Source organism: Nuphar pumila, chromosome 13 (genome assembly GCF_984573655.1).
Source record: "Nuphar pumila chromosome 13, dmNupPumi1.hap1.1, whole genome shotgun sequence".
NCBI lineage: Eukaryota > Viridiplantae > Streptophyta > Magnoliopsida > Nymphaeales > Nymphaeaceae > Nuphar > Nuphar pumila.
In genome coordinates, this window is record NC_143261.1 from 101616981 (window position 1) to 101644430 (window position 27450).

The 27450-nt window shown below is 41.6% G+C and overlaps 2 protein-coding genes across 2 annotated transcripts; both read right to left on the reverse strand.

The window, feature by feature from the left end:
• Positions 1–19644: 19644 nt before the first annotated feature.
• Positions 19645–20721, reverse strand: LOC149819508 (uncharacterized). The gene has a single exon (XM_089986415.1). It carries the CDS (start codon positions 20719–20721, stop codon positions 19645–19647), a length of 1077 nt encoding a protein of 358 aa, XP_089842541.1.
• Positions 20722–22092: 1371 nt separating this feature from the next.
• On the reverse strand, positions 22093–24546 carry LOC149819509 (Tetratricopeptide repeat (TPR)-like superfamily protein). Its single transcript, XM_089984613.1, has one exon. The coding sequence runs from the start codon at positions 24526–24528 to the stop codon at positions 22204–22206; it is 2325 nt and encodes a 774-aa protein (XP_089840739.1). The 5' UTR covers positions 24529–24546; the 3' UTR covers positions 22093–22203.
• Between the last annotated feature and the right edge of the window lie 2904 nt (positions 24547–27450).

Consider the following 27450-nt stretch of genomic DNA (forward strand, 5'->3'; position numbering starts at 1 on the left):
AGATCCGTCTCTCCCAATGTCATCATCCCTTTATTGGGATCATCCCCTACTTATAGGTTTTGGAGTTCCATGGCAGCCTCGGGCTATGGGACTCAAATTGTTTCTTAAGATGAACAATATCAACATTTTGATTCTATTTTTGTTGGCTACCATTATTAGGCCTTTAACTCCGCCTGGGTATAACTGTTTAGTTATACACTGTCGGTCCCAAGCCCGGATAGAGGAGGAGGGTTGCGGTAGGCCTGTGACAGCCAACATAAAAACTTAGTCATACCCTATGAAAATGAACCAATATGAGAATTTCGTTGGGGCGTTCCCTACTGAGCGACGTGCTGTACTCTCTACGCCCGGAGGCAGTGATAAATGGGCAAGGGTTGCTAGGTCGTCGCCCAAAAGCGACGCGTCACACCGGCGCCCGGGTGTGGTGTCAAATAGGCAAGGGTTCCCTCACTTTGTTGGACGGGTGGGGGTAAAGAAGTTAGTCTAAGACCATAAAATTAGGTTAGCCACTTGGAACATAGGGTCTTTAACTGGTAAGTTGGTAGAGTTAGTAGATGTTATGTGTAGGAGAAAGATTGATATTTTATGTCTACAAGAGACCAAATGGGTAGGTGAGAAAGCAAAAGTGATAGAACCTTGGGGATATAAGATTTGGTATACAGGAATAAATATGAATAGGAATGGAGTAGGGATTGTTATGAGTCGTCAGTTTATAGATAATGTAGTTGAGGTCCGTAGGAAGGGTGATAGAATTTTATTAAATTAGTATTAGGTATAGATATTATTAATATTATTAGTGTTTATGCACCTCAAGTAGGTTTAGATGATTCCATTAAGCATCAATTTTGGGAAGATTTAGATGGAGTAGTACAAGGGATATCTTATGGAGAAAAGCTTTTCATCGGCGGTGACCTTAATGGACATGTAGGCATTAGTAGGGATGGATTTGAGAGTATCCATGGAGGCTATGATATAGGAGAAAGAAATGAAAGTGGAGAAAGGATTTTAGATTTTTGTTTGTCCTATGATATGATCTTAGCAAACACTTGGTTTAGGAAGAGGGAGTCTCACCTAGTAACATTTAAAAGTGGGGTTAATACGAGTCAGATAGATTTTTTCCTACTTAGAAAAAGAGATAGGGGTTGTTGCATCGATTGTAAGGTTATACCGGGAGAAAGTGTAGCTACACAACATAGAGTCTTAATTTTAGATCTTAGAATTAGACAATGCCGCAAAAGGGATAGACATAGGATAGATCCTAGAATTAAGTGGTGGGCACTGAAAGGAGCTAAACAAGGAATGTTTGTAGAGCAGGTAGTTAAGGAAGTTGATTGGTGTCTCGAGGAGGATTCAGAATCAATGTGGAATAAGATAGCGGGTGGCATGAGAAAAGTGGCTAAGGAGGTATTGGGTGAGTCTAAAGGCAGTGCACCACTAGGTAAGGATACATCATGGTGGAACGAGGATGTTAAATTAGCTATTAAGGTTAAAAGAGAGTGTTATAGAAATCTAAGTAAGAGTCGTGATAATGAGAATTTGGAGAAGTATATGATAGCAAAGAAGGAAGCTAAAAAAGTAGTTCGAAACGCGAGGGCTAAGGTATATAAGGAGGTTTATGATAAGTTGGATACCAAAGAAGGCGAGAAGGATATTTATAGGCTTGCAAAGATGAGAGATAGGAAATCGAGGGATTTGGGTATGGTTAGATGTATTAAAGATGAAACACAAAGGGTTTTAGTCAAGGATGAGGAGATTAAGGAGAGATGGAAAGATTATTTTGATGAGCTATTTAATGATAGTCATGCTCAAGATCTTGGAGACTTCTCCATTCCTTTTCATGAGATAAATCGTGACTTCATGCGCAAGATTCAAAAGAAAGAAATTGTAGAGGCTTTGAAGAAAATGAAATCAAGAAGGGCAGTTGGTCCAGATGGTATACCTATCGAGGCTTGGAAATGCTTGGGAGAGAAAGGTTTAGAATGGTTGACAAATCTTTTTAACTTGATTTGGCGAATAAATAAGATGCCTAATGAGTGGAGGAAGAGTACTTTGGTGCCTTTATATAAGAATAAGGGTGATATACAAGATTGCACAAATTATCGTGGTATAAAACTCATGAGTCATACTATGAAACTTTGGGAGAGGGTGATTGAGTCTAGGTTGAGGAAGGTTGTCGTGATATCGGAGAACCAATTTGGTTTTATGCCTGGAAGATCAACTATGGAAGCTATACATCTTCTTAGACAACTTATTGAAAGATATAGAGAGAGGAACAAAGATTTGCATATGGTTTTTATTGATTTAGAGAAGGCATACGATAGAGTTCCTAGGGACGTTCTCTGGTGGACAATGATGAAGAAAGGTGTTTCTCTCAAGTACATTAGTATAATTAAAGATATGTATGAAGGAGTAGTAACCAATGTCCGCACTTGTGGAGGGGTGACAACCAATTTTCCGATAACGGTTGGGTTACATCAAGGATCTGCTTTAAGCCCTTTCCTATTTGCGATAGTGATGGATGAGCTTACGAGATCAATTCAAGAAAATGTACCGTGGTGTATGTTGTTTGCTGATGATATTGTTTTGATTGATGAGTCTAGAGCTGGGGTTAATGCTAAGTTAGAATTATAGAGACAGACATTGGAAGCTAGAGGTTTTAAGTTGAGAAAGAGTAAGACTGAATATATGGAATGTCGGTTTAGTAAGCAACGAAGTAGTGATGGGAGTGTAGTGAAGCTTGGTGAGCAAGAAATACCGGTGAATGATTATTTCAAATATTTGGGATCCATCATTCAAAAGTATGGAGAAATTGATGGAGATGTAAATCATAGGATAAAGGTTGGGTGGATGAAATGGAAAAGTGCAACTGGAGTGCTGTGCGATCGTAGAATGCCATTGCGGTTGAAGGGAAAGTTTTATAGGACGACTATTAGACCCGCTTTACTATATGGTACAGAATGTTGGGCTGCCAAGAGACATCATATTCAAAAAATGAGTGTAGCTGAGATGCGGATGCTTAGATGGATGTGTGGAAATACACTAAAAGATAAGATTCGGAACGAGAAGATACGTAAGAAGGTAGGTGTTGCACCCATTGAAAATAAGATGAGAGAGAATCGTTTACGGTGGTTTGGACATATTCGGCGAAGGCCTAATGATGCTCCAGTTAGAAGGTTGGAGAAATGGGAAAATATATTAGTTAAAAGAGGTCGGGGTAGGCCTAGGAAGACTTGGATGGAGATGATAGGAAAGGATATGAATGCTTTGAACCTCACCGAGGACATGGCATTGGATAGAAATGATTGGAGGAAAAGGATTCATGTGGAAGACCCAAAATGAATTTCTTTTTTTGTTCATATCGCTGACGCCAATTGTTTTGGGATGAAGGCGTAGTTGTTGTTGTTGTTTGTTGTTGTACCATTATTAGGCCTTTCATACATAAACAACTGAGCCCCTATGGGCCACACATTTTTTCATTGGAAGATGTCTTCACAAGAGGAGTTGGAACCATGGGAAATGGTTTTCATATGTAAACCCACCTCTGAAAAAATGTGGGGCCCGTGTGGGCCAATCGTAGGCCCTGTGTTTGACGTCCCTCCAGGAAAGCAACCATTTTCATGTGAAAAAATGACTAACTCCCACAAATATTTTCAAGTCTCCCAATTTCCCCAAAACTCTTCAAAATGCCACAGTGCCAAAATAATTTCAGGGTTATAGTCTCATAGACTCTGACATGATCAATTATTTATGCTTATTTATTTGTTTATGTGAATCATGCTAAACTTTTCACTGATCTTCAAGATCTGCAAGCATGAACAAGTTCATGATGCATATGGGCATCACCCAATATCCATAATTCCTGGAATTTCAAAATTTCCTACAGCTACCTACAAGTGAGACCTGAAAATCCATGAGGACATGGACCTTCAGTGCATTTCCTAGCTAGTATTATAATTATTTTCATGTTTTTATTATTTGTAATACATCCAGTCAAGGGTTTCCAAGATTTTCATTAGCAGTCACAATCACCCCCATCTACCAAAAAAAAAATTTATAAAAAAAAAAAAAAACTTTAGAAATAAACAAAAAAAAAAAATCCAAACGTTTCCTCAAAAGTTCAAAACAATATCTCTTCCACTTCTTATCACTAGGGATGGCAGTGGACCGGAGGAAAATGGGGCCCCACCTCGCCCTGTTTGGACCAAGGACGGATGAGATGAAGGGTAAAATCAAAACCTGTGCGGGGATGGACTTATGCTTTTCCCTGTCCCGCTGTGTCTTCCGTCTCCGATCCTCACCTTGCCCCGCCCTGCCTCTCCCTGTTTGGACCGGGGGTGGAGGACATGAAACGATTACAGTTGATCTATCGTATTTGATAATCTGATATTATCAGATTATCAAATGATCGGTTGGCTCATGAGTCTCTTGTTTGAGCTGGACTCTTTATATCTGGATTCTTTCAGATTATAGTTTTTGGTTTTTTTAGAGAGTCGTGCTCAACATTATCTTTATCAGATCCAAATCGAATCAGATAAATTTACACTTTTTACATGTTAAATCATCGTTGCAACCCATTTCTTTAATCAAATCCTGTGTTATTATTTAACATTTGAATCCAAAGTCAACTCCATTAATCGAATCTAATTATGATTTGGAACTATGTCTGAATTTGTTGTCCAAAATTTAAATTTGGATTCAGATTTAAATAGGGATTAGCTTTTTAGCAACGCATGGAATGTATCAATATCATCAAATATTTAATGCGATTCCACAAGATCTATCTTCGTTCAAGTAAAGCATTCTAGGCAACCAGCTGAAGATCCGATTGGCTTCTTCTTCTCCAATACTGCAGTTTGTTACCACTTCTTTGACTGGGGATCTGCATTCTAAAAAAGGGATCCGATTCATGTCAAAATCTAATCTGGACCCACATGTTGATAAATGCCTTCATACAAGTCATATTATGTTGCTTGCTTTAAGGGCTTTTATGGTTCATTTTATCCTTACGGACCAGATTCTAACCTGTTGATAATATGTACGGATTGAAGGGCTTATATTTTGAAATTCAACACGATCAAAGCAAATTCATCGTTCCCCAACTATTTACTGGACCACTGATCTGGTGCAATCACATTTAGGGGTGTCAACTGGTCAGGTTTGTTTTGGACCCTGGTGGACCAAACCCAGATCTGATTTGAGATGCTGGTACTGTGCGCAGACCCAGGTTCAATCAGACCCACAATAAGAAAAACTATACCTGGATCCCATAAGGATTACATGAACCAGATCCGGACCATACCTGATAAAACAATATAGTTCTTTTATTTTTTTATTAAAAATTTGTGGATCTTATTCTGAACTCGAGTCGGACCCAGGTGCAGAATATTGAGAAGTTGGGATACCATATACGAAGCACAACGCAATGTTTCAGCTTTTCTGGTTAAGTGGGTGCATACAAACATCCCCTGGAAGGTCTCTCTTTGTGAGCAGTGGTGTTTCTTTAGCCTTTTATTTTTACCTAATACTATGTGTTCTCCACAGCTTTCCTTGGATGTGCATGTTAGTCTTTTCTCTTCTTATTTAATTGTTCTGTTCACTAACCACTCGCACATAAAGATGTACGTTCTGGTTATTGATGTTAACGCCAGTGTTTTTTTGTCCTGTTTTCTCTGCATCAACTCTTTCTTTTTTTTAATTGTTATCCGTAGTTCTGAATTTTTGTAGTGTCTTTACGGCCCTTGTTGTTTCTTTTGATTTGGAATTGCATACGCTTTCTGTCATCTTGGACAAGAGTTTACATCCCTACCAACTACACTATGTTTTCTGTCCTTCTGGACAATGACTTGTAAAGAAGGTGTTCCTATTCACCTACTTATTCAGAAAAATAGGATAACCAGGGAAATTGCATTGGAGGCTAGTGATGCAAATTCCCAGATAATCTCACTTTGTTGCAGTGGTTGTCCAAATTTCCAAACACCCCATGATTTGTTCATCATAATATTGGCTCTTCCAAAGAAGCTCAGCCAAACCCTACTTTGGTTGCTTGAAGTGCAACTGGTTCATGGCAACCATGGACAAATTTTTATGAAGGGGATGAACCATAGTTACCAGAAGGAGGTGAATACAAATATAAAAAGCTATAAAACCAAAATGCAAGTTCATTATAAAAAAATATATAAATTACTAATATGAAAAACATAAGAAGCAAGTGAGAAACCATAATAAGCAAGAGGGAAGCATTAAGGAAACAAAAGAGAATCAATTTGAGAAATAAAAAGAATCAGGTTTCCCACTAAAGGGAATTGAGTCTCCTATTTGGGAAGCGAGTTTCTCAAAGTTTTCTCTCTTTTCATAAATTAGGGGGACCTTGCAACAAGGTACACTTCCCCTGGTTTCAAACATTGGTCATACCATGTCAGGTGACAAATCCGACCGAGGATCAGGTTAAATGCGATTACACGCACCATCCTTGGGGTGTCAAGCGGTCGGGTTTGGCTCAACCTGACCCGTACCAAACCCTATAGGCTCAGGGTTTAGTGATAAATAAGGTCCAATTAGAATCCGAATTGAATCAGAAGGTTCTGATTAATATATGGAGCAGGGTATGGTTTGTAAAACTTCATACCAGACCCAGGCCCAACCCGAATTCCGAGATCCACAATTTTTCAATGTAAAAATGATAGAAAAATATTATTTTATCAGGTATGGTCTAGGTCTGGCTCATGTAATCCTTATAAGTTTCGGGTATGGTTTCTCTTATGGTGAGTTTTATTGGACCCGATACCATAATCTCAAATCAGGTCTGAAATTGGTTCCGCCTGGGTCCGAAAAAAAAAAGCACTCTTAGGTAGTCTTAACCCGGAATGTGAGGCCCTAGTGGGCCCACCAAGGCCAACTTGTTTAAAAGTTGGAGCCATGTTTCAGAAAAATACTTGACACCACATATGATCTGTATTTGTCATTCTGGAAGAATAATTGCAATACAACCAACTGGGGCTCCTCATTTCTGGCAGGAGAAGTTAGTGCACGTCACCTTGTGGTGGGACGTTGCAAGTTCGAACCCCAAATGGTATGGTAGTATAACTGGTAGGGGTCTGCCTAACCCCAGCTAGCCTTTCAAAAATAAAAAAATAATTGCAATACAGTTGTTGTGTGGGACCCAGGTTTAAGTTTTCCTGTTCTTCTCATTTTTATAATTGAAAAAAAAAAACATTTAAAAAACTAGTGACAGGTTCGTTTGATTAACGAACTCCCAACCTAACCATTATTTGTTTTTTCCTCTCGGGCCGATGTTTGGGGGTAGGTAATAAATGTGACCATGTTCAGGAACTCCAAAGGAGGAACACTGGGGACCATGGTTTTGGTCGCGTTTCAATTTTCACGTGCTGCACAAACATTCGGTCAAGATTTCATGTTTGCCTTGGAGTACAAGTTAAATTGAACGATGTCATTTCCTTGGTAAACATTTGCCTAGTAAGGCACTCTTTTTCTCTTTTATGACGAGGAACCCTCAGCAAAGCGAGCAGGGTGAGGCCCTACGACCACCCTCTCTTACGTGACTCACCTCTGAAAGCTACGGACACACCCATGCGCCAGTGGGGTTTGATCCGGTGCCTTAGTCTCAGCACCTTCACAACCACCCCCACTGGTCATTCATAAGTCCCTCGTGGCAAACTTTAAAATGACATTCTAACGTTCTGGACGTTACTGGCTTGAACTTCATTTTAAGTTAATGGGGCATGTATAAGAGACTTTCTCTACAACAACAACAACAACAACAACTACGCCTTCATCCCAAAACAATTGGGGTCAGCGATATGAACCAAAAAAGAAATTCATTTTGGGTCTTCCACATGAATCCTTTTCCTCCAATCATTTCTATCCAACACCATGTCCTCGGTGAGGTTCAAAGCATTCATATCCTTTCCTATCATCTCCATCCAAGTCTTCCTAGGCCTACCCCGACCTCTTTTAACTAATATATTTTCCCATTTCTCCAACCTTCTAACTGGAGCATCATTAGGCCTTCGCCGAATATGTCCAAACCACCGTAAACGATTCTCTCGCATCTTATTTTCAATGGGTGCAACACCTACCTTCTTACGTATCTCTTCGTTCCGAATCTTATCTTTTATTGTATTTCCACACATCCATCTAAGCATCCGCATCTCAGCTACACTCATTTTTTGAATATGATGTCTCTTGGCAGCCCAACATTCCGTACCATATAGTAAAGCGGGTCTAATAGTCGTCCTATAAAACTTTCCCTTCAACCGCAATGGCATTCTACGATCGCACAGCACTCCAGTAGCACTTTTCCATTTCATCCACCCAACCTTTATCCTATGATTTACATCTCCATCAATTTCTCCATACTTTTGAATGATGGATCCCAAATATTTGAAATAATCATTCACCGGTATATCTTGCTCACCAAGCTTCACTACACTCCCATCACTACTTCGTTGCTTACTAAACCGACATTCCATATATTCAGTCTTACTCTTACTCAACTTAAAACCTTTAGCTTCCAATGTCTGTCTCCATAATTCTAACTTAGCATTAACCCCAGCTTTAGACTCATCAATCAAAACAATATCATCAGCAAACAACATACACCACGGTACATTTTCTTGAATTGATCTCGTAAGCTCATCCATCACTATCGCAAATAGGAAAGGGCTTAAAGCAGATCCTTGATGTAACCCAACCGTTATCGGGAAATTGGTTGTCACCCCTCCACAAGTGCGGACATTGGTTACTACTCCTTCATACATATCTTTAATTATACTAATGTACTTGAGAGAAACACCTTTCTTCATCATTGTCCACCAGAGAACGTCCCTAGGAACTCTATCGTATGCCTTCTCTAAATCAATAAAAACCATATGCAAATCTTTGTTCCTCTCTCTATATCTTTCAATAAGTTGTCTAAGAAGATGTATAGCTTCCATAGTTGATCTTCCAGGCATAAAACCAAATTGATTCTCCGATATCAGGACAACCTTCCTCAACCTAGACTCAATCACCCTCTCCCAAAGTTTCATAGTGTGACTCATGAGTTTTATACCACGATAGTTTGTGCAATCTTGTATATCACCCTTATTCTTATATAAAGGCACCAAAGTACTCTTCCTCCACTCATTAGGCATCTTATTTGTTCGCCAAATCAAGTTAAAAAGATTTGTCAACCATTCTAAACCTTTCTCTCCCAAGCATTTCCAAGCCTCGATAGGTATACCATCTGGGCCAACTGCCCTTCTTGATTTCATTTTCTTCAAAGCCTCTGTAATTTCTTTCTTTTGAATCTTGCGCATGAAGTCACGATTTATCTCATGAAAAGGAATGGAGAAGTCTCCAAGATCTTGAGCATGACTATCATTAAATAGCTTATCAAAATAATCTTTCCATCTCTCCTTAATCTCCTCATCTTTGACTAAAACCCTTTGCGTTTCATCTTTGATACATCTAACCATACCCAAATCCTTCGATTTCCTATCTCTCATCTGTTGAAATAAAATAAAAATTGGTGTGTTTTTTTTCTTTTAGAAACTGAATAACAAACATTTGATGGATATTTGAATACCAATGAAAATCACAATTTCATGGATCCTGAATTTCTACAAATAAGGAGTGGTGCAATTTTTGAGAATGGAGATTGAATGAGATAGCTTGATGGTTAGGTCACACTTAATTGAGGGTCTAGGGTTCGAATCCCATGTGTAGGGATGCAAACCGATCGGGGGGTCCGGCTCAGCTAAATACATAAAAAAAAGTCTGATCCGAATAGGGTCAGAACAGCCAAAAATCATAAAAGTGCCATACTGAAAGGGTACGTTTGTATCCCTACCTATGTCCAAGCTTGCCTATAAAAAGAGATAAAATGAAATTTCCATGATGTGAACTCTTTTGTATTTCCATGGCAATGGACCGGGGGAAACGGGGTCCTGCCCTGCCTTGCGCCGTCTGGACCAGGGATGGAGGACATGAAACGGGGATGGAGGTTAAAATCAAAACCCAAGCGGGGATGGAGGCTGGGATGGACTTACGCTTTCCCCCGCCACATCCCACCCTGTCCCCATCCTGATCCCCACCTTGTCCTGCCCCTCCCCGTCCTCAATCCTTCTTTAGGGATGACAGTGGACCGAGGGGAAACGGGGTCTCGCCTCGCCTCGCCTAACCCCATTTGGACCGGGGATGAAGGACATGAAACGGGGATGGAGATTAAAATCAAAACCCGTGCGGGGATGGAGGATAGGATTTTGAGACGGGGTGGAGGCGGAGCCGTCTCAAAATCCCTACTTACATTGAAAGATAAAAATCTGGGTTTCCCAAAGAAAATCTTGAAAAAAATATTTACATATATAAAATATGCGAACGAGAACATACACTAAATAAAGAAAAATATAAACAAGGGAACAATTAAGAAATGATTATATTACAATAAAACATGATATTTTCACAATAGGTGATATTTGGAGAAGAACACTTGTTTTTTCACCAATGTAAAATGTAGAAGTACAGACGTGCGGTTTCTATAAGATCACCAAACGTTGGTGATGTTGAATATGACTGGGTCTCCCCTCAGTCTACAATTCTATTAATGGTTAAGTTACAAAGATATGGGTAGAAAGTTTTTATGGGTATTCATATTTTTTAATGATTAAAAACTATTTTTGATATTTTAGTATATAAAACCATTTTTAAAAATATTATTAAAGATTATTTAGAACTATTAAAATAATGTTATGCGTGTCTGAGTTATGTCAGAGCGTGTCCAACTGGAGTCACTTGGGACATTCCACCAAAATGGCGTGTCCCCTGTGACATAGTTTCCCTATTTTCATACCCCAAATGCCATGCCTTTTATGAGATTCCATTGTTGTAGGTTTGTTTTCATCAAATTTAATGTGATTTCCATGCTTTGCGTGAAGATCGTTGTTTTAATCACTGGAATGTGGTCTATGTGCAGATTTCAAAAACAGTAAAAATTTATGATTAAACAATCATAATTTTTCTTGTTGAAAAAACACAATCCAGGGGTCAACTCCTATCAAATTGATCGACCGTGTTGAATTCATCTACAACGTCAGATTTGATGAAAACAACATGCAAAAATGAAATCTCGCAAGAGGTATGACGTTAGAGACTGAAGATAAGGATGAGTTGATATCTATTATCATCTGCGTCGTTTAAGACGAGTGGATGAAAAAACAAAAAGAAAAGAAAAGAAAAAGTTTGAGCTTGTTTTGAGCGGAATAATTCAAAGCAGTCAAAACCCCAAAAGGTCTGTTTTTCCTTCGCATGTGCTCCCTGAGCTGCACCCACGGAGCTCTATCAAGAGCGGAGATTGTACGGAGTTGAGAAGATGCTTGCAACAAGTGAGAAGGGGAAGCCTTGATAGTCAAAGGCAAGCACTAGATTCGGGTTTTATTTTAGACAAAGAGTTTGTTTGTCACGGGCCTATTTTTTTCAATAGGCTAGCGTGGCGCGACGGTCCTTCCTTACCGTCACAAGCCTACTTGTCAGCTCGTTTGTCAGTCGTGAAAGCTTGTAATCAAAGTGCAAGAGAGAATAGAGAGAGAAGAATTGCAATCACAAAAAACAATCACAATGATGGTGAACAAAAAAAAGCTCAACACATTTAATTCATTAACAATTTTGCCGCAGGCTATAATAGTTCAAGTATACGGGCTGCCCCTTCGGGGTATTGATTCACCTGAACCGGGCAACTTGCATCAGACTCAACAAAAGCAAAACAGACTCTAGACGCAACTTTACAATGTAAGTCACAAGGGAACATGCTCTTCCCTTCAAATCATGCATCATCCTCGGTGCTATATGTTTTATGGTAAGCCTTGACTTTAGTCGGGTAGCGGTTGTTCATTCGAAATGCAGGCTCCCATGTTGGTTCTGATGTTTTCTCCCACTGCAATAGGTATTTCTTCGCTTCGTCCAAGTAGTTGACCTTGTGACAAAGGATCTTACTGAGGTGATTCTCGGTCCGTTGTGTTGTCGGGGCTCTTTGCATGATGGAAGCGCATTGTGGCACGCTGGGTTCCGGATCTTCATCGTCTAGATGGAATTGCTTAAGGTTGCACATGTGGAACACCGGGTGCACCTTGAAGTCTAAGGGCAACTCCAGCTTGTACGCCAGCTTGCCCACCTTCTTTGTGATGGTGAAGGGTTCTTCATACTTTCTGAGAAATCCGCAGTGCCACCCACAGAAGATGCCTATATGACCAGGATACAACTTCACCAACACTTGGTTCCCAACTTGGAACCCAGCGGGCCGACGATGTTTGTCCGGCCACTTCTTCATTCTCCTTGTCGCCTTGTGTAAGAATGTCGTTGTCAACTCATTATGCTCATGTCAGTTGCGAACAAACTGATAGGCGAAGGATGACCTTCCTTTTTCTTGTGCGACAAGAGTGTGTGGGGTCGGTGGTTGTTGCTCTGTGGCTATCTCAAACGGGTTGTGGCCTGAAGATTCGCTTTTCTGCATATTGTAACAAAACTATGCCACGTCAAGGAGTTTCACCCAATTTTTTTTATTGGCACTAACAAAGTGCCTAAGGTACTGCTCAAGTATTTTATTGATGCACTATGTTTGCCCATCTGTCTGTGGATGGAAGCTTGTTGAAAACAATAAATCAGAGTCAAGTAGCTAAAATACTTCATGTCAGAACTTGCTCATAAAGCGAGCATCGCAATCACTCACAATGCTCTTTGGTATGCCCCAATGCTTCACCACATGCTTTACAAACAATACAACAGGGCACACATTCAAAGCTGGGATGAATGTGACATACTTTGAGAAACGATCCACCACAATCAGGATGGAACTGAGGCCTCTACCTTTGGCAGACTAACAATGAAGTCCATGAAGATGCTATCTCAAGGACGTTCTGAAATTGATAGAGGCTCAAGGAGACCGGCAGGCTTTTGGTTTGTCCTCTTATCTTGCTGGCAAATAAGGCATGTCGACACATACCACTCAACATCGTTCCTCATCTGCGGCCAATAGTAGTCATGCTCAAGGAGTGCTAAGGTCTGTTCCTGAACATGATACCTAGCCCATAGTGTATCATGACACTCCTTAAGTAGTTCTCGGCGGAAGCTTTCTCACCATGGCACAAAGATGCCTCCCCTTTTTTTCACGAGAAGGTCATCCTGTAGCCAAAATCATCAAGTATTCTCTGCCTGTACCAGAGAAACAAGGTGTTGTGCTGTCGGATCCTGCTACGTACCTATATGGATGTAGCTTAGCAATGCGCCCTCCAAATGCATTTCAGAAGGCTATGTGTGCGCAGCTGCCAATTCAGCCATGCGGCTCAAGGCATCCGCAACAACGTTGGTCTTTCCAACATTGTACTCCAAGGCAAAGTCGAACTCAACCAAAAACATTTGTCATCAAGATTGTTTAGGCGTCAGCTTCTTTTGTGTCTGAAAATATCTCATGGCCACATTTTTCGTTTTGATGACAAACTGAGCACCCAGAATGTAGTGTCGCCAAGTCCTGAGGCAGTACACGATGGTGGTCATCTCACGTTCATGCACCGTGTAACACCTCTCTGCATCCTTTAGCTTGCGACTCTCATATGCAATCGGATGACCCTCCTACATAATAACTTTGTCGATGACAAAGTCTGAGGTGTCTGTGTGGTCCTCAAAGGGTTTTGAGTGATCAGGCAGTCGCAACACTGACTCTCTCACTAAGACTTTCTTCAAGGCATCTTGGCACGCTACTATCTAGAGCGATACTCGATTCTTCTTTAACAAATCTGTGAGGGGCGCAGCAATAAGGGAATAGCTTTCGATGAAACGCTGATAGCAGTTTGTCAAACTAAGGAATGATCACAACTCTGAGACCTTTCTTGGTGGAACCCATTCCTGGATGGCTCTTATCTTTTGCTCATCCATGCGCAACACACCACGCCCCACAACGTGGCCAAAAAGATAATATCCTCCTGCCCAAAGAGACACTTCTCTCGTTTGACACAGAGGTCATTCTTCTTCAGCACCTTAAACATTGTTCGTAAGTGCTCAACATGTTTCTCCATGTTGTTGTTGTAGATCACAATATCATCCAAGTAGACTACCACGAACTTGTCTAAGTACGGGTAAAAAATCTGATTCATTAGGGTCGTGAACGTGGCTGGAGCATTCGTCAACCCGAATGGCATTACTAAGAATTTGTAAGCACCATAGCTGGTGAAACAAGTTGTTTTCGACTCATCGTCATCTGCAATCTTCACCTGCCAGTAACCCGATCTCAAATCTAGCTTTGAAAAGACTCGGGCATTGCCCAACTGATCGAACAAGTCTACTATTAGAGGCAACGGGTACTTGTTCTTTATCATGACATTGTTTAGCGCACGATAATCCACACACAATCGCTTAGAGCCATCATGTTTCATCTGAAATAGGATCGGGGTGCCAAATGGGGCTTTCGATGGATGAACGATGCTTGCATCCAACATCTCGTCTAGCTGTCTGTGCAACTTCTTCAACTCAGCAGGCCCCATGTGATATGGAACCATTGCGGGAGGCTTCGCTCCTGAAGTCAACTCAATCTTATGGTCGACCTCACGTCTTGCTGGAAGACGCTTTGGCAATTCTGGAGGCATCACTCCCCGAAACTCCTCCAACAGTGGGGCTAGGGTCGGCAGCATTGCTGCTTCCACATTCTCTTTTTCTGTGCGCACAATAACTAAAAATGTATGCTCCCCATGCTTGATACTCTTCTTCAACTGCATCATTGATAATACTGAAGACTTGCCTTTCTGCGTAAGGCACTGCACTGTGTGGGACAGGTTTGACCCATAATCGTCAATGTGTTAAACTTTGGCAGCATCATAACATTTTGGCTCCGCAGAAACTTCATACTCAAAATCATCTTAAAATCGTCTAAGGGCACTACAAAGAAGTTAGCTTTGTCAACCCAACTCTCCACTTGGATAGCCACATCTCTTGCTTCACCAAGGATGGGCTTGGCCTTAGAATTCATCATTTTGATGGTCATCTGCTTTGGCCCAGGCTTCAAGCTTAACCGCGCTACCTCTTCCCACGAGATAAAGTTGTGTGTGGCTTCAGAGTCTACCATAGCTGAAGTAGACTTTTCATTCGTAATGACTTCGAGATACATCAGTTCTTTGCTAACCTGCATGTTCTCAACTCGTAACTTTTAGCTACGTTGATCGTCCAAATGGCTCTCAGTCGTGGTTGCATAGTCTCAATCTCGCTGCCTTCTACCTGCGCAGCATTGGCATGCACGTCATCCTTCACGAGGTGCTTTGGACACTACCTGACGATATGTCAATCTCCACAAAACCAGCATGTCACAACCACACCCTTGTTGATGTTGTTATACTTTGTGTAGTTTTGTTTTTTATCAGATTGATGGTGTGTCGATGCCTCACCTTTGTTGTCGCGTTGCTCGTCCTTCTTGCCTTCGTGGTCAGTCTTCTTCCTGACTTTGGTTGATGGGGTGAAAGGCTTGCGCTGAGTAACAACTAAGTGCTCGATCGCCATATACGCATCTTCCAAAATACGAAAGTTGCTCATTTCCACTTCAGACTGTGCCCATGGTTGAAGTCCCACAATGAACCAATTGAACTTGTCATCTTCTGACATATTAGGCACCTCCAGCATAAGCTTATGAAACGTTCAGACATAGTCTTGCAACGAACCAATATGTTTAAGCTTGCCAACCATCCGATATGCCTGCCTTTGTGCATTCCTCGACATGAAGTAGTTGTGCAGCTCCATTTTGCAGTTGTCAAAGGTGTCTATCACGCATTGACCCATCTCCATGTCATTGTGCTTCCTCCTCCACCAAGCGATAGCATCTCCATCGAGTAGAGTTGTTGCTACATTAATCATAAGATCTTCAACGATCGCATTCTGAATATCCAAGTAGTCTTCTACTTGGAACAAGAAATTCTCAATGGCCTTGCTGTCATGAGAACCATTGAATTTTGCGGGTCTTGGCACATTAATACTTGATGGTATCTCACTATTTTCATCATTCAGGGTCATTGTTCACTGCAATGTGTGGTTCTTTAACTGAAGCTCCCCTACTTCAGTCTGCAAGTCGATCATTGTTATCATCAATGAAGTGACCTATTCCACCAACAAGATCACTTGCTTTTGCAGGCTCACCACCACATCATTCAGTCCATTGAATAATTGAACTGCGCGTAAAATCACTTCTTTGTGTGAAGTCACATCTTCCACCAACCTGTTGACAGTTGCAGCCAATTCCTCTTGGCACCGAGGTGAACCAATCTTCTCAGCTTCAGCAATTGCCTTGCCTTTGCTGTTGCGTAAGTTTTGATAAGGCGCCATGATATCTTGCTCACAAATCGCAGTCTGTCGGCGTGTCTGTCGATACTGACTCTGTAGTCCCTTTCCCAGCATGAGAACGAGCTTTGGTACCACTTGTCATGGGCCTATTTTCTTTAATAGGTCAGTGTGACGTGACGGTCCTTTCTTACCTTCGCAAACCTACTTGTCATCTCACTTGCCAGTCACGGAAGCTTGTAATCAAAGTGCAAGAGAGTAAGAGAGAATAGAGAGAGAAGAATTGCAATCACAACAAGGGTGAACAAAAGAAAGCTCAATGCATTTAATCTATTCACAATTTTGCCCGCAGGCTATTACAATTCAAGTATACGGGATGCCCCTTTGGGGTATTGATTCACCTAAACCGAGCAGCTTACATCAGACTCATCAAAAGCAAAACAGACTCTAGACGCAACTTTACAATATAAGTCACAAGGGAACATTGTCAATGTAGTTGTTAAATCAAACTCGTACTTTGGAAAAAAATAATAAAAATGAGAAGCATTATTAGCTTTTTCTTTTCCATATCCATATTTGGATAATAAAGGTATAATTTTGCTTCTAGGACATAAAGAATAGATGACTCTTGCATGAAAGTCGCTTGGTCGAAGGTGTATGGCATCGGTCAATAGCTGCCCTTTTTTGTTAGATCTTATCTTCTTTTAGCTCTTTTCATGACTCCAGTCCTATCCAATGGAATTGGAATAAGGATTTGAGATGCCATTTGGGAATAGTCCCTTATCTATTTCTATGGTTCCATGATCATTGTAGGACTTTCTTTCTAGACCAATAGTCAGCCCAAACCCAAGGGCATAGCGAAGAAGAGATGATGGATGTTTACTCTTTTGAGATGCTTGAATGAAGAATATCCCATCCTATAACTAGTTACTCTACCAGCCAAGCTTCCTGTTTGTCCAGTAAAGAAAGCATCCAAGCATTAAAACTCAAGAGTTGTTGCTACCTTTCATCGGATGGAGTAATAATAAGATGGAAAATTCTATGGGAGAATGAAAGAGAGCGTGGCTCAAATGCTGCTTACTCTCTGGTTAATACCCCCTTCTCAATTCCACATTGATAAGGCTCACCCCTCTCTTCTGTAGATAGTTAATATGTTACCGCCAGCAGTTGAGCACGATGATCCTCTACTCTGGCTCTACCCAAAACCTTGGAGGTTCAAAATGAATATAGAGCCCCAAGGAGCCGGCATCATCAATTGAGAATTCATTACCAAAATTCTTCCACTTACGTGTTAATCTTTTCTCTGATACATGAAAAGGGTCTGATGAAAAAAAAAACGGGTGATAGGACTTCCAAAGGGGTCTGGTGTTGGTTCTTATCCTTGGCTAGTCTAGCGGTCACATGAATTGCTCACCAGTTAGGGATGAGGGATAAAGCAGGGCCCCGCCTCACCCCGTGTTTGGACTAGGGATGGAGGTTAAAAAGGGCGGATAGAGACGGGGATGGAGGTTAAAATCAAGAAGTGTGGGGATGGACTTACGCTTTCCCCCTGCCCCCATCTTGATCCCTGCCCCACCCCCTTCCTGTCCCCAATCCTTCTTTAGGGATGGCAATGGACCAAGGGAAAACGGGGCTCTGCCCCGCCTCGCCCCATTTAGACCGGGGATAGAGGACATGAAACGGGGATGGAGACGAGGATGGAGGTTAAAATCAAAACCCGTGCGGGAAAGGACTTATGCTTTCCCCTGCCCCGTCCCCAATCCTTCTTTATGGATGGCAATGGACTGAGAGGAAATGGGGTCCTTCCTTGTCTTACCCAGTTTGGATTGGGGACGGAGGACATGAAATGGAGATGGAGGCCGGGATGGGGGCTAAAATCAAAACTCGTGTGGGGATGGAGGGCAGGATTTTGAGATGGGGCGAGGGTGGAGACCTTGTCCCCCGCCCCTGATCCGGTCCACAGCCATCTCTATCACCCGTCATTAATTTTGTGACAGCTCCATGTAGAATTTGATCCCAAGATCCATCCAAGATAGAGACAGTGGGTAGTGATAGGGACCTTATGGCTGCACAATGAGATGAGCTTGAGTTTTGTTGGCTATCTAACGCATGGAATTGTTAAGCCAAGTTCTGGATCGGATGGAGTTGGGTTAAGATATTCAAATTCAACGAAGGAAGAAGAGACATCTGCAGCAAGAACGTCCAACAAGGAAGGTCATGAAATAGTAAGATGTGCGATAAGGTATGGGAAACCGCGCTCCCTTCTTTTTTTGCCTGATTAACACAACTAAACCCACCTCAATACCAGGGATGATTGTTGGAAAACTGGCTGTGTGTTTGAAGGATGCACGAATGAGTAGGGATGCAATTAATTTGCTGGAAAACAGTGGGCATATTTTTGTAGATTGCCCTCATGAAGGAGTGGATCACCACAAACACAACTGAAAAAGACAAAAAAAAAATGAGCAAACTTTGACTTAGCATTTGTCATAATCAACATTCTTGACCCATCATTTTAGCCAAACTTCCTCAAGTAGACTCCATTCAATTAGAGCAACTACCACCGCGTTTCACTGCTAAATCATCCCCTCCTTAACGTCATTCGTACATACGATCATTTGCAAGTGCTAATAAATTGCATTTCTCTTTGGTTGTGTTTTTTGAAAAGTAAAAGTATTGTTCAAAAGAGTTTCACTTTCAAAATCTCATGATAAGAAAGTGAATCTCACACAAATAAGATTCACTTTTTAAATCTCACTTTTGAGTTACGAGCCAACTCTTTTTTTATGAGACTTACTTTTGAAATTATGTACCAAAAAAAACTTAATTTTGATAGTTTTTTTATACTATTCAAATGATATTCACTTTCTAAATTTCATGTGATTCCCAAATCACATGAGATGCAGCCAAACTTATAGTGTCTAGAGATATAAAATCATGCTTATATGATAAATGCAACAAAATGCATATGCCCTCATGCGAGTCATCACCAAAGAACAATTTGGGTAAGTTTTGTGAAACAACCAAATCAATGAGAGGAAATTCCTCGGACAAATACCTTGCAAAAGTACTAGGCCAAGCATATGGATGCCACGTGTCCCCCAATCGCCTCGTACTCCCATAGGGGACTCATGGCATTCATTGGTTAAATTGATCACCTTGCAAGATACTCGGTCCGATCACTAGGTCTGCTCTCCAAATCAAATTAAGGCACCAATAAATTCTATTCTCAAAAGATATAACAAAACATAAGAGTCACTACCTATAGGGTGAGTGATACTCTCATAAAATTCCAAATATCAAGCTTCTGGACCAAGGTGGCAACTTCTTCATTGTGCCTCACGAGGAGGCTTCCAAATATGCATTGAGGTCTTCCCTGGCCTTCTCAAGGCGTGGTGAGACCACCAAACTGGAAGATGATGTTGATTTCAAGAAAGATGGTTGGGAATTGAGAGAGAAACGAACATGGCGAGAAGAATCAACGGATTTCCTTGAAAAAGATGATGTGCTCTTCTTCAGGACGCCACTCATCCCTGGCACCTTATCGTTGTTGAAAACGAAAGCAGTCGAAACCGGCAAAGTAGCATCGTTGCCATTGGATCTGATCATTTCCATGGGTAAATCAAAGAAGAGACCAACTTGTGATCCTGCCTCATCATCCATAATGTCTGAAGATGTCCAAGATCCACACTCAAACTTCTCTAAAGATACCCTACTAGATGCTACCACCCCACCTCCCTCGTTATCACTAGCATATCCCTTGTTGTCAATCTCTTTTTTCACTTGTTTTCCCTTGGAAAGGCCAGGCAAGAACATGCACATTGCGCCACAGTGAAAAGCATTATCATCATCAATATTGGATTTGTTCAACTTGTACACTTTATCATCCACCTGGATGTACTTGTCATCAGAATTGTTGCTTCTGCTACCGACAGAATTATATTGGGTATAAGTGCTCATCCTTGATTCATTACTGTCCTTGATTTCCTCTCGACTCATTGTCTTTCCAAGCTCAAACTCATCAGAGGGTTCATATGTTCGCTCGCCGATGTGGCAAGATCTGCTACGACCGATCGAACCGTGCCTTAGAAAGGACCACTTCCTTGTGGTCGGAGTTAGATCGCTATTTATGCTCCATAAGTGTGCATCCTTGTTACCTTTGAATGAATCTTCTGACGATCTCGGAGACGAATTGGCAGAAGGAGGTAGGCTTGCGCTAATGAACTTCTGTTTTCCGTATGATGTTTGTTTCTTCCATCGGAATTGCGATGGCGGTCGGAAATTCTTCGTAAACGAGGATGTTTTCAATGACTTGGGATCAACTGAGATTTGTCTCTCTTCCTTGTCAGCCATGAAAAGTTCATCTTTGATTTCTTCCTCACTGGTGTGCATAGGAGAAGAGGGTATGGAAGCCATCGTTTAAGGGGAGTTGCTTGCAAAGGAACCAACCACAATGAAGAATTCTCTTTGCTTTTTTAGAAGGGAGGTTAAAGGAAGAGAGAGAGAGAGAGAGAGAGATGAAATCTTTAGTATGCGTTAGGTAGACGTGGAAGGCATAACATGGATAAAGTCTAGCATGTTCTTCCCTCCCTTCTTTTGTCTAATTAGTTTCCTTTATTTCATTTTCCTGTGTAGAACTATGTATAACGTGCAAAAACGTCCTTTTTCCTTTTCCAAGGTGATGAATCGTGTTGATGGATGTCATGATGGTTTTTGGTCATGGAGATGAGAGAAGACCCACTTGGGCAATGTTGAAATTTTCATTAATCATTGCTTTTACTTCCAAAGTAGCTTAGCATAACCATGGATAACATGAAGTATGCAAGTAGCAGACAGAGATCTCGGATCTAAGAGATGAACGGTGCAAACTTCAAGGTGGTCCACAGTGTAATGCTCATAGCAGCCCACTGAAATACCAAAAAAAAACTAGGTTTTAGGGCCATCAATGGGGTTAATCCAACACGTTCCGACCCAGTTGATTAGGCCTGGGAACTCTATATCCAGAAAAGGTGTGCTTAGCCAATTGCGAGATACCAAAAAAACAGTGTTCCAAAGGTAATAGTAGCCTACAGGTTCTTTTGGATCTGGATAACTAGCATTGAAGTGGATCAAGTCCACAGAGGCTTGGATGAGAAAAAACCCAAGTGCCCTGGATGATATTTCGCCCAGGGAAATTCATGCTTAAAGGTGCAAATGGATCGGGTTTGGTTGGACCTCCGCTGTGAATCTGATACTTCATTTCTGGATGCAAGTCCCCAAAAATAAGAATTGGAGATAGTAGGTTTATGTTATTCGCCTTGTCATCATTTTTTTGTTGTTTAAGTCCGTTATTTATGTGGGCTTTGTTCTGCCAACAAAATCTGTGGATTTAAGATAAGCTTAAGTCGTTGCTTAATTTTTTGCATATTCTATATCGCAAACAACAACAATAAGAATAAGCAATCTTACAAATACTTTTGCACCAAAAGAGTAGAGGAAATGGCTATATTGGTCCTCCAAATCCTTGAAGTTCCTCAAATTTCCAAATATTTCACGAACTTTCAGAAATAACCAAGAACTCCTCTTTGTTATCAAAAAATAAAATAAAATGTGTGCATTGGGTTCCTGATGTTTTTTCGTGCGTTTCGGCTTCCAGAAATGCAAGACATCATTAACCAGTCACCCTTGCATAACAATCTTTTTCAGACGCATATTCCAGTCTATGCATGTTAGCTTGTCACAAATGAGTCAGAGTGCTTGTGGTTTTCAGTATATTTGTTTCATCCATAAAATGGTAAGAACAAGAATATCCAAAATCACAAAGTTCATTGATTAACTTACAGAGCCTTAAAAATAACACATCTACCACCATACTGACCCAAGTCATGGATATATAAGAGTTTTCTCTTCATGCAAAACTCACCAATAGTCACCACAGGAACATGACCCATCCTTGAAATGGTGAAACCGGCTCACATCCCTCACCACAATCTCCCTTCCAACGATTTTAGATATAAACTTCGTCGCAGTGTGGCAATCTGAGCACACCCGGAGGTTCTTTGTCACCCGAATCGACGTCCCAGGAGGTGTGCTGATGATTCCGAAAGCTATGGCGAGCCGCTCGCTGTGCCCGCAAAGCATGTGTCTCTTCTGCTCTTCCTCCACATCATGCAGCACATCCTCTGTGTTAGGAACATATCCCTCGCGCTCCATCAGTTCAGAAATAACTGCCAGTGTGTCCTGGATTGCTTCATAGTCAGGGTGGGATTTATCTTCAGCGACAAAAGCATGCACTGAATTCTTCACCTCAACCCAGCTGCAAGCTGGTATCTTCTTGATCCCCTTGCCCCTCATTGTAATCCTCAGCTTTGCAGCATCATTCCATCTACCGGCGGCCGAGTAGATGTTTGACATTAGTACATATGCTCCCATGTTCTCTGGTTCAATTTTGAAAATTTTGTCCGAGACCTTTTCCGCCAATTCAATGTTTCGATGAACTCTGCAAGCACTCAACAATGTGGCCCATATGCTAGCTGTCTGTTTCACTTTCATGCTAGAGATGAATTCATAAGCTTCCTCCAATCTCCCAGCACGCCCAAGAAGATCTGCAACAGCTGCATAATGCTCCAAACCAGGTGCAATGCCGTAGTCTCGGCTCATGCCGTTGAAGATCTTCCAAGCTTCATCTATCAACCCAGCATGGCTACAAGCTGTAAGCACAGCGACAAAAGCAACCGAATTGGGTCTCACATTCGCCATTTCCATCTCATGGAACAAAGAGAGTGCATTGCTGGCATGGCCATGCAGAGCATAGCCCATGATCATGGCAGTCCAAGATACCATATCCGGTGATTCCATCATGTCGAAAACCGAGCGAGCAATCTTTATGTTTCCACATTTTGAATACATATCAACCAAAGAACTCGCGATGTAAATATTATCATCGAACCAATTTCTGATTATGTATCCATGGAGCTGCTTCCCCAAATGAAGTGTTGTTGAATGGGCACAAGCTGGCATGACGCTGGAGAAAGTGGCAGCCTTAGGCTTGATTTTAACACTCTGCATCTCGCAGAACAATCTCAGTGCGTCGTCAAAACATCCATTCTGCACGCACCCAGCAATAATAGAGTTCCACGAGATTGCATCTCTGTGGGTCAAGAGATCAAAAACCCGGTGTGCGTCGTCGATTCTGGTACACTTTGCATACATATCAATCAAGCTGCTTCCTATAAACACATCCTTATCGAACCCACGTCTAATAGCATACCCATGAATCTCCTTACCCTGATCAACATTCACAACATCAGCAAAGATGGGAAGAACGCTAGACAAAGTAAACGAGTCTGGCTTCAGATCAGCCAATCCCATCTCTCTTACCATCCCAAGAGCTTCCCCAAACATCCCACTCTGCACATAACCCGTGATCACCGTATTCCAGGATACAAGATCTCTCTCAGGCATATTATCAAACAGTTTCTTCACACACTCCATGACCAGCAACTCCTCTGGGACTCTTTTCGCTCCTTTCAAATTCCCACAATCACCTCTTCCATAAAAAACTCCACCATCTGAACTGCAATTCGAAATGTAACCAAACTCATCATACCCATTTCTAGAATCAACAAACTCCACTCCAACCATCCTCCCATTTGTCATATCTAGCGAACCAACACCACGACCATGGAATTCTTCCTTGGAAACCAATCTCTTCTCGTCGAAGTTTCTCTCAGGCATTTCATCGAACAATTGGCGACCACCCATCGTCTCCATTTTGCAGCACTTTGTATACATAGCCATGAGAGCATTACCCGTGTAGATATCTGAATCCAAACCCACTCGTATAACAAACCCATGAATCCCTTCTCCTAGCCTCAAATCCATCAAGGCGGCACACGATTTAAGCACAGAAGGAAGGATGTTATGATCTGGGTGCGACCCAGAAGCCCGCATCCTCCTGAAGAAGAGAAAGGCCTGGTTGTAGAGCCCATGATGGGTGTACCCCCTGATGACTGCCTTCCACGAGAGGTTGGTTGGTGAGGAAACGCCGTTGAAGAGGCAGAGAGCCTGCTGGAAGAGGCCGAGGTTGGAGTAGGCGTAGATGAGGGCGCTAACAACAAAGGGAGATTTGAGGAATGGGGAAGTTTTGAGGACGTGGGCATGGAGTTGCTTTGCATGGGACTTGCATTTGAGGGATTGGAGGGAGCATATCAATGAAGAGATGTCTTGCTGAAGGCATGGCATGGAGAGGCTACTGAAACCATGGACAGAGCGGCAGCAGCTGCTGCAGGTTGGGATGTAAACGGGTCGGGTTTAGGCATTACCATTAGGGTGTCAACGGGTCGGGTTTACCTGGACCCGAACCGTACCAAACTCTATAGGATCCGGGTATGGTGATAAATAAGAAGACCCGATTAATACCCGAGTCCGGACCTGAAGGTCCGATTAATACATGGATCCGGGTATAGTTTGTGAAAATTTACACCAGAACCGGTCCGACCTAAGTTACGATTAAGACCGATAATTTTTTAATGTAAAAATGATAAAAAAATATTGTTTACCGAGTATGGCCCGGGTCTGGGTATGGTTTCTCTTTGGTGTTTGGACCCGATACCATACCCAAAAATCGGGGGGCAGACCTGGTTCCACCTAGGTCCAAACTAAACCCGACCCATTGACACCCCTAATTATGACTTAATTGGGTATGACCTAATTGGGTTTGGGTTTGGGTTCGGGTTTGGGTTCGGATAGAATTAATTAGATAAAACCAAACCTGAAACTGACTAGATTAAAACCCAATATTTACACTTAATCTGTTCAGGTTTTGATCGGGTTTGAGGTTTTGTCGGATTTGAATTTGGGTTTGAATGCAAAACGCAAGACCAAACCCGCATCCAAGTATTAATCTGTTCCAAAGTTTCCTAACAAACTTGAGTAAACAGGTTTGGTTCGGTCAGATGCTGGACCCAAACTCGTTCTGTTTACATCCCTAATTATGACATATGAATGTTAGAAGGGGCAAATCTGTCATTTTGAAAAGTATAAAAGAAGACAGAATCATGAGAGGTAACATAGAGTAGAAAATAGAAATCAAGCCATACAATTCTACGCTGCCAGCTGTGTATGGAAGTAACATTTGCTTCACAAAGAGCGGTCAGGTCTTGGTCAACACTAGGGCTGGTAAATGAGCTGAAGGAAACGAGTTTGAAGTGTTCAAGCTTGGCTCATTCTTGTGGCGAGCCAAGACAGGTTCAAGCTCACAACGATCTCGAGCTGTCTTATTTATAAAAAAAAAATACATTGGTTTAGAGCTGGAAGAAGTAGGATCACAGACAAATACATGTCAAGTATATCTAAAATATATTTTATAATTACCTAACGAGCTTATACGAGTCAAGCTAAGCTTATTCAGCTTGTCGAACCTAATGTACGAGTTCAAACGAGCTCTTTACAAGCCAAACATGAGCCAAGCCATGAGCAGCTGGGCATGTTTTCCAGCCCTAGTCAACACTAACCACAGTCCTGAGGTGGGTTGGTAATGTTCGTATTTCAAGAGTCTAACTAATGACCAACTTCAGGTATACATAGTGATTTAAAATTCAGAGGTTGATCATACTTCGATACTTGTAGGAGTGATAGTGGAAAACTCTATAGATAAGTCATCCCATGGAGTGAAAAAAAAACCATCTTTACTGTAACTCTGCAAACTGGTACACGAGATTTTCACATGCAGCTTCTCATTCAATTCTGTTGAAGGAATTGCATTATTTTCCTTGTTTTATTTCAGGACCATGATATTATGGTTTTCGTGTCACTGTTAGCTGTTTATGCACAAAATCCCAGCAGCTTGATTTGGGCCAATCTAGATTGGCTGAATCAAATCAGCCTAATCCGAATGGCTTTAAACCACCTTGTTAGTGAGTGATTCAAGTCATCAAACTCCTATGACAGCCACCAATATTTCAGGTTCAGTTGGTCGATAACCGAGCTTACTAAGGCTCAGTTATGTGCAGGACAGGGAAACAAGACTAGAGCAGCTTGCCATTCGGTTCGGCTTGGCTCAGCTCGTGAGAAGCTGAGTAGAAATTGAGCTCAGCGAGCTGAGCTATAAGATGGTTCGTTTAGGTAAATGAGCGGAACATGAACAAGGCAAGCTCGGCTCGTATAGGCTAATTTTACATATTATATATTATGTATATATTATATATTTTATACATATATTATATACATAAATATGTATCTGAGCATATATCAATGGTCTGGAATAAAGGTAGCAAGTCAGATACTAAGATATGAATAATAGCACTCCTATTAATAATAGAGGCATTGCCTGTGAAGAAAACAAGGGCAATTAGATATAACTACCAACGACTATAGATCATATGGCTTCATATCTAACACCAACCACCATGGAACCAACAGAGGCAGTTCATATCAAAGATAGATGTTCTCCCTGGGCCAGCCAGCTTACAAGGGAAACCCCAGTTCAAGTGACGCAGCACAAAAGAGAATGAGTCCCTGCCATGTAGTCAACCCTCTTGCCCACTTTTTGAAAGAGGCACACACCCCAGTATTCGAATGCTCAACATCCTTCAGCTTAAACACCTTAAGCCAACACACCTATGGTAGCCAAACTCATCATCGGCAATTACTCAAGGCTTAGCCTCCCAGTAAATCTTGATTAATTGGGAGAAGAATAGGTCAACCTCAACATGCGAAACCCTTGTCAAATCGTGATTAATCGGCAACATCACGAATGACACATTAAAAAACATAAACACCTAAACTTTAAAATATAAATCATGAAATTTAACTAGTTGCACTTTGAAAATTAATGGCATGTTAATATTTTAACTATATAATATTATTATGTCAAAACTGTGCTAGGCATTATACCTAAAGAATACTCTCTCTCTCTCTCTCTCTCTCTCTCTCTCTCTCTCTCTCTCTCTCAATGCACAAACCCTTTGTTCTTAAAAAACGAAGACATAGGTCCCCAATAAGCGCCACCTTTATCAGTGTTTGCATGTCACGGAATGGGGCGATTCCGTGGATTCCACTGCTGCAGAAATGGAATCGGACCCCCTCCCATGGGACCATTTTTGTGAAGGGGGGTCCAGCATACATTTTGGCACGCCCATCGAAGTAAATCCACGCTCCCATGTT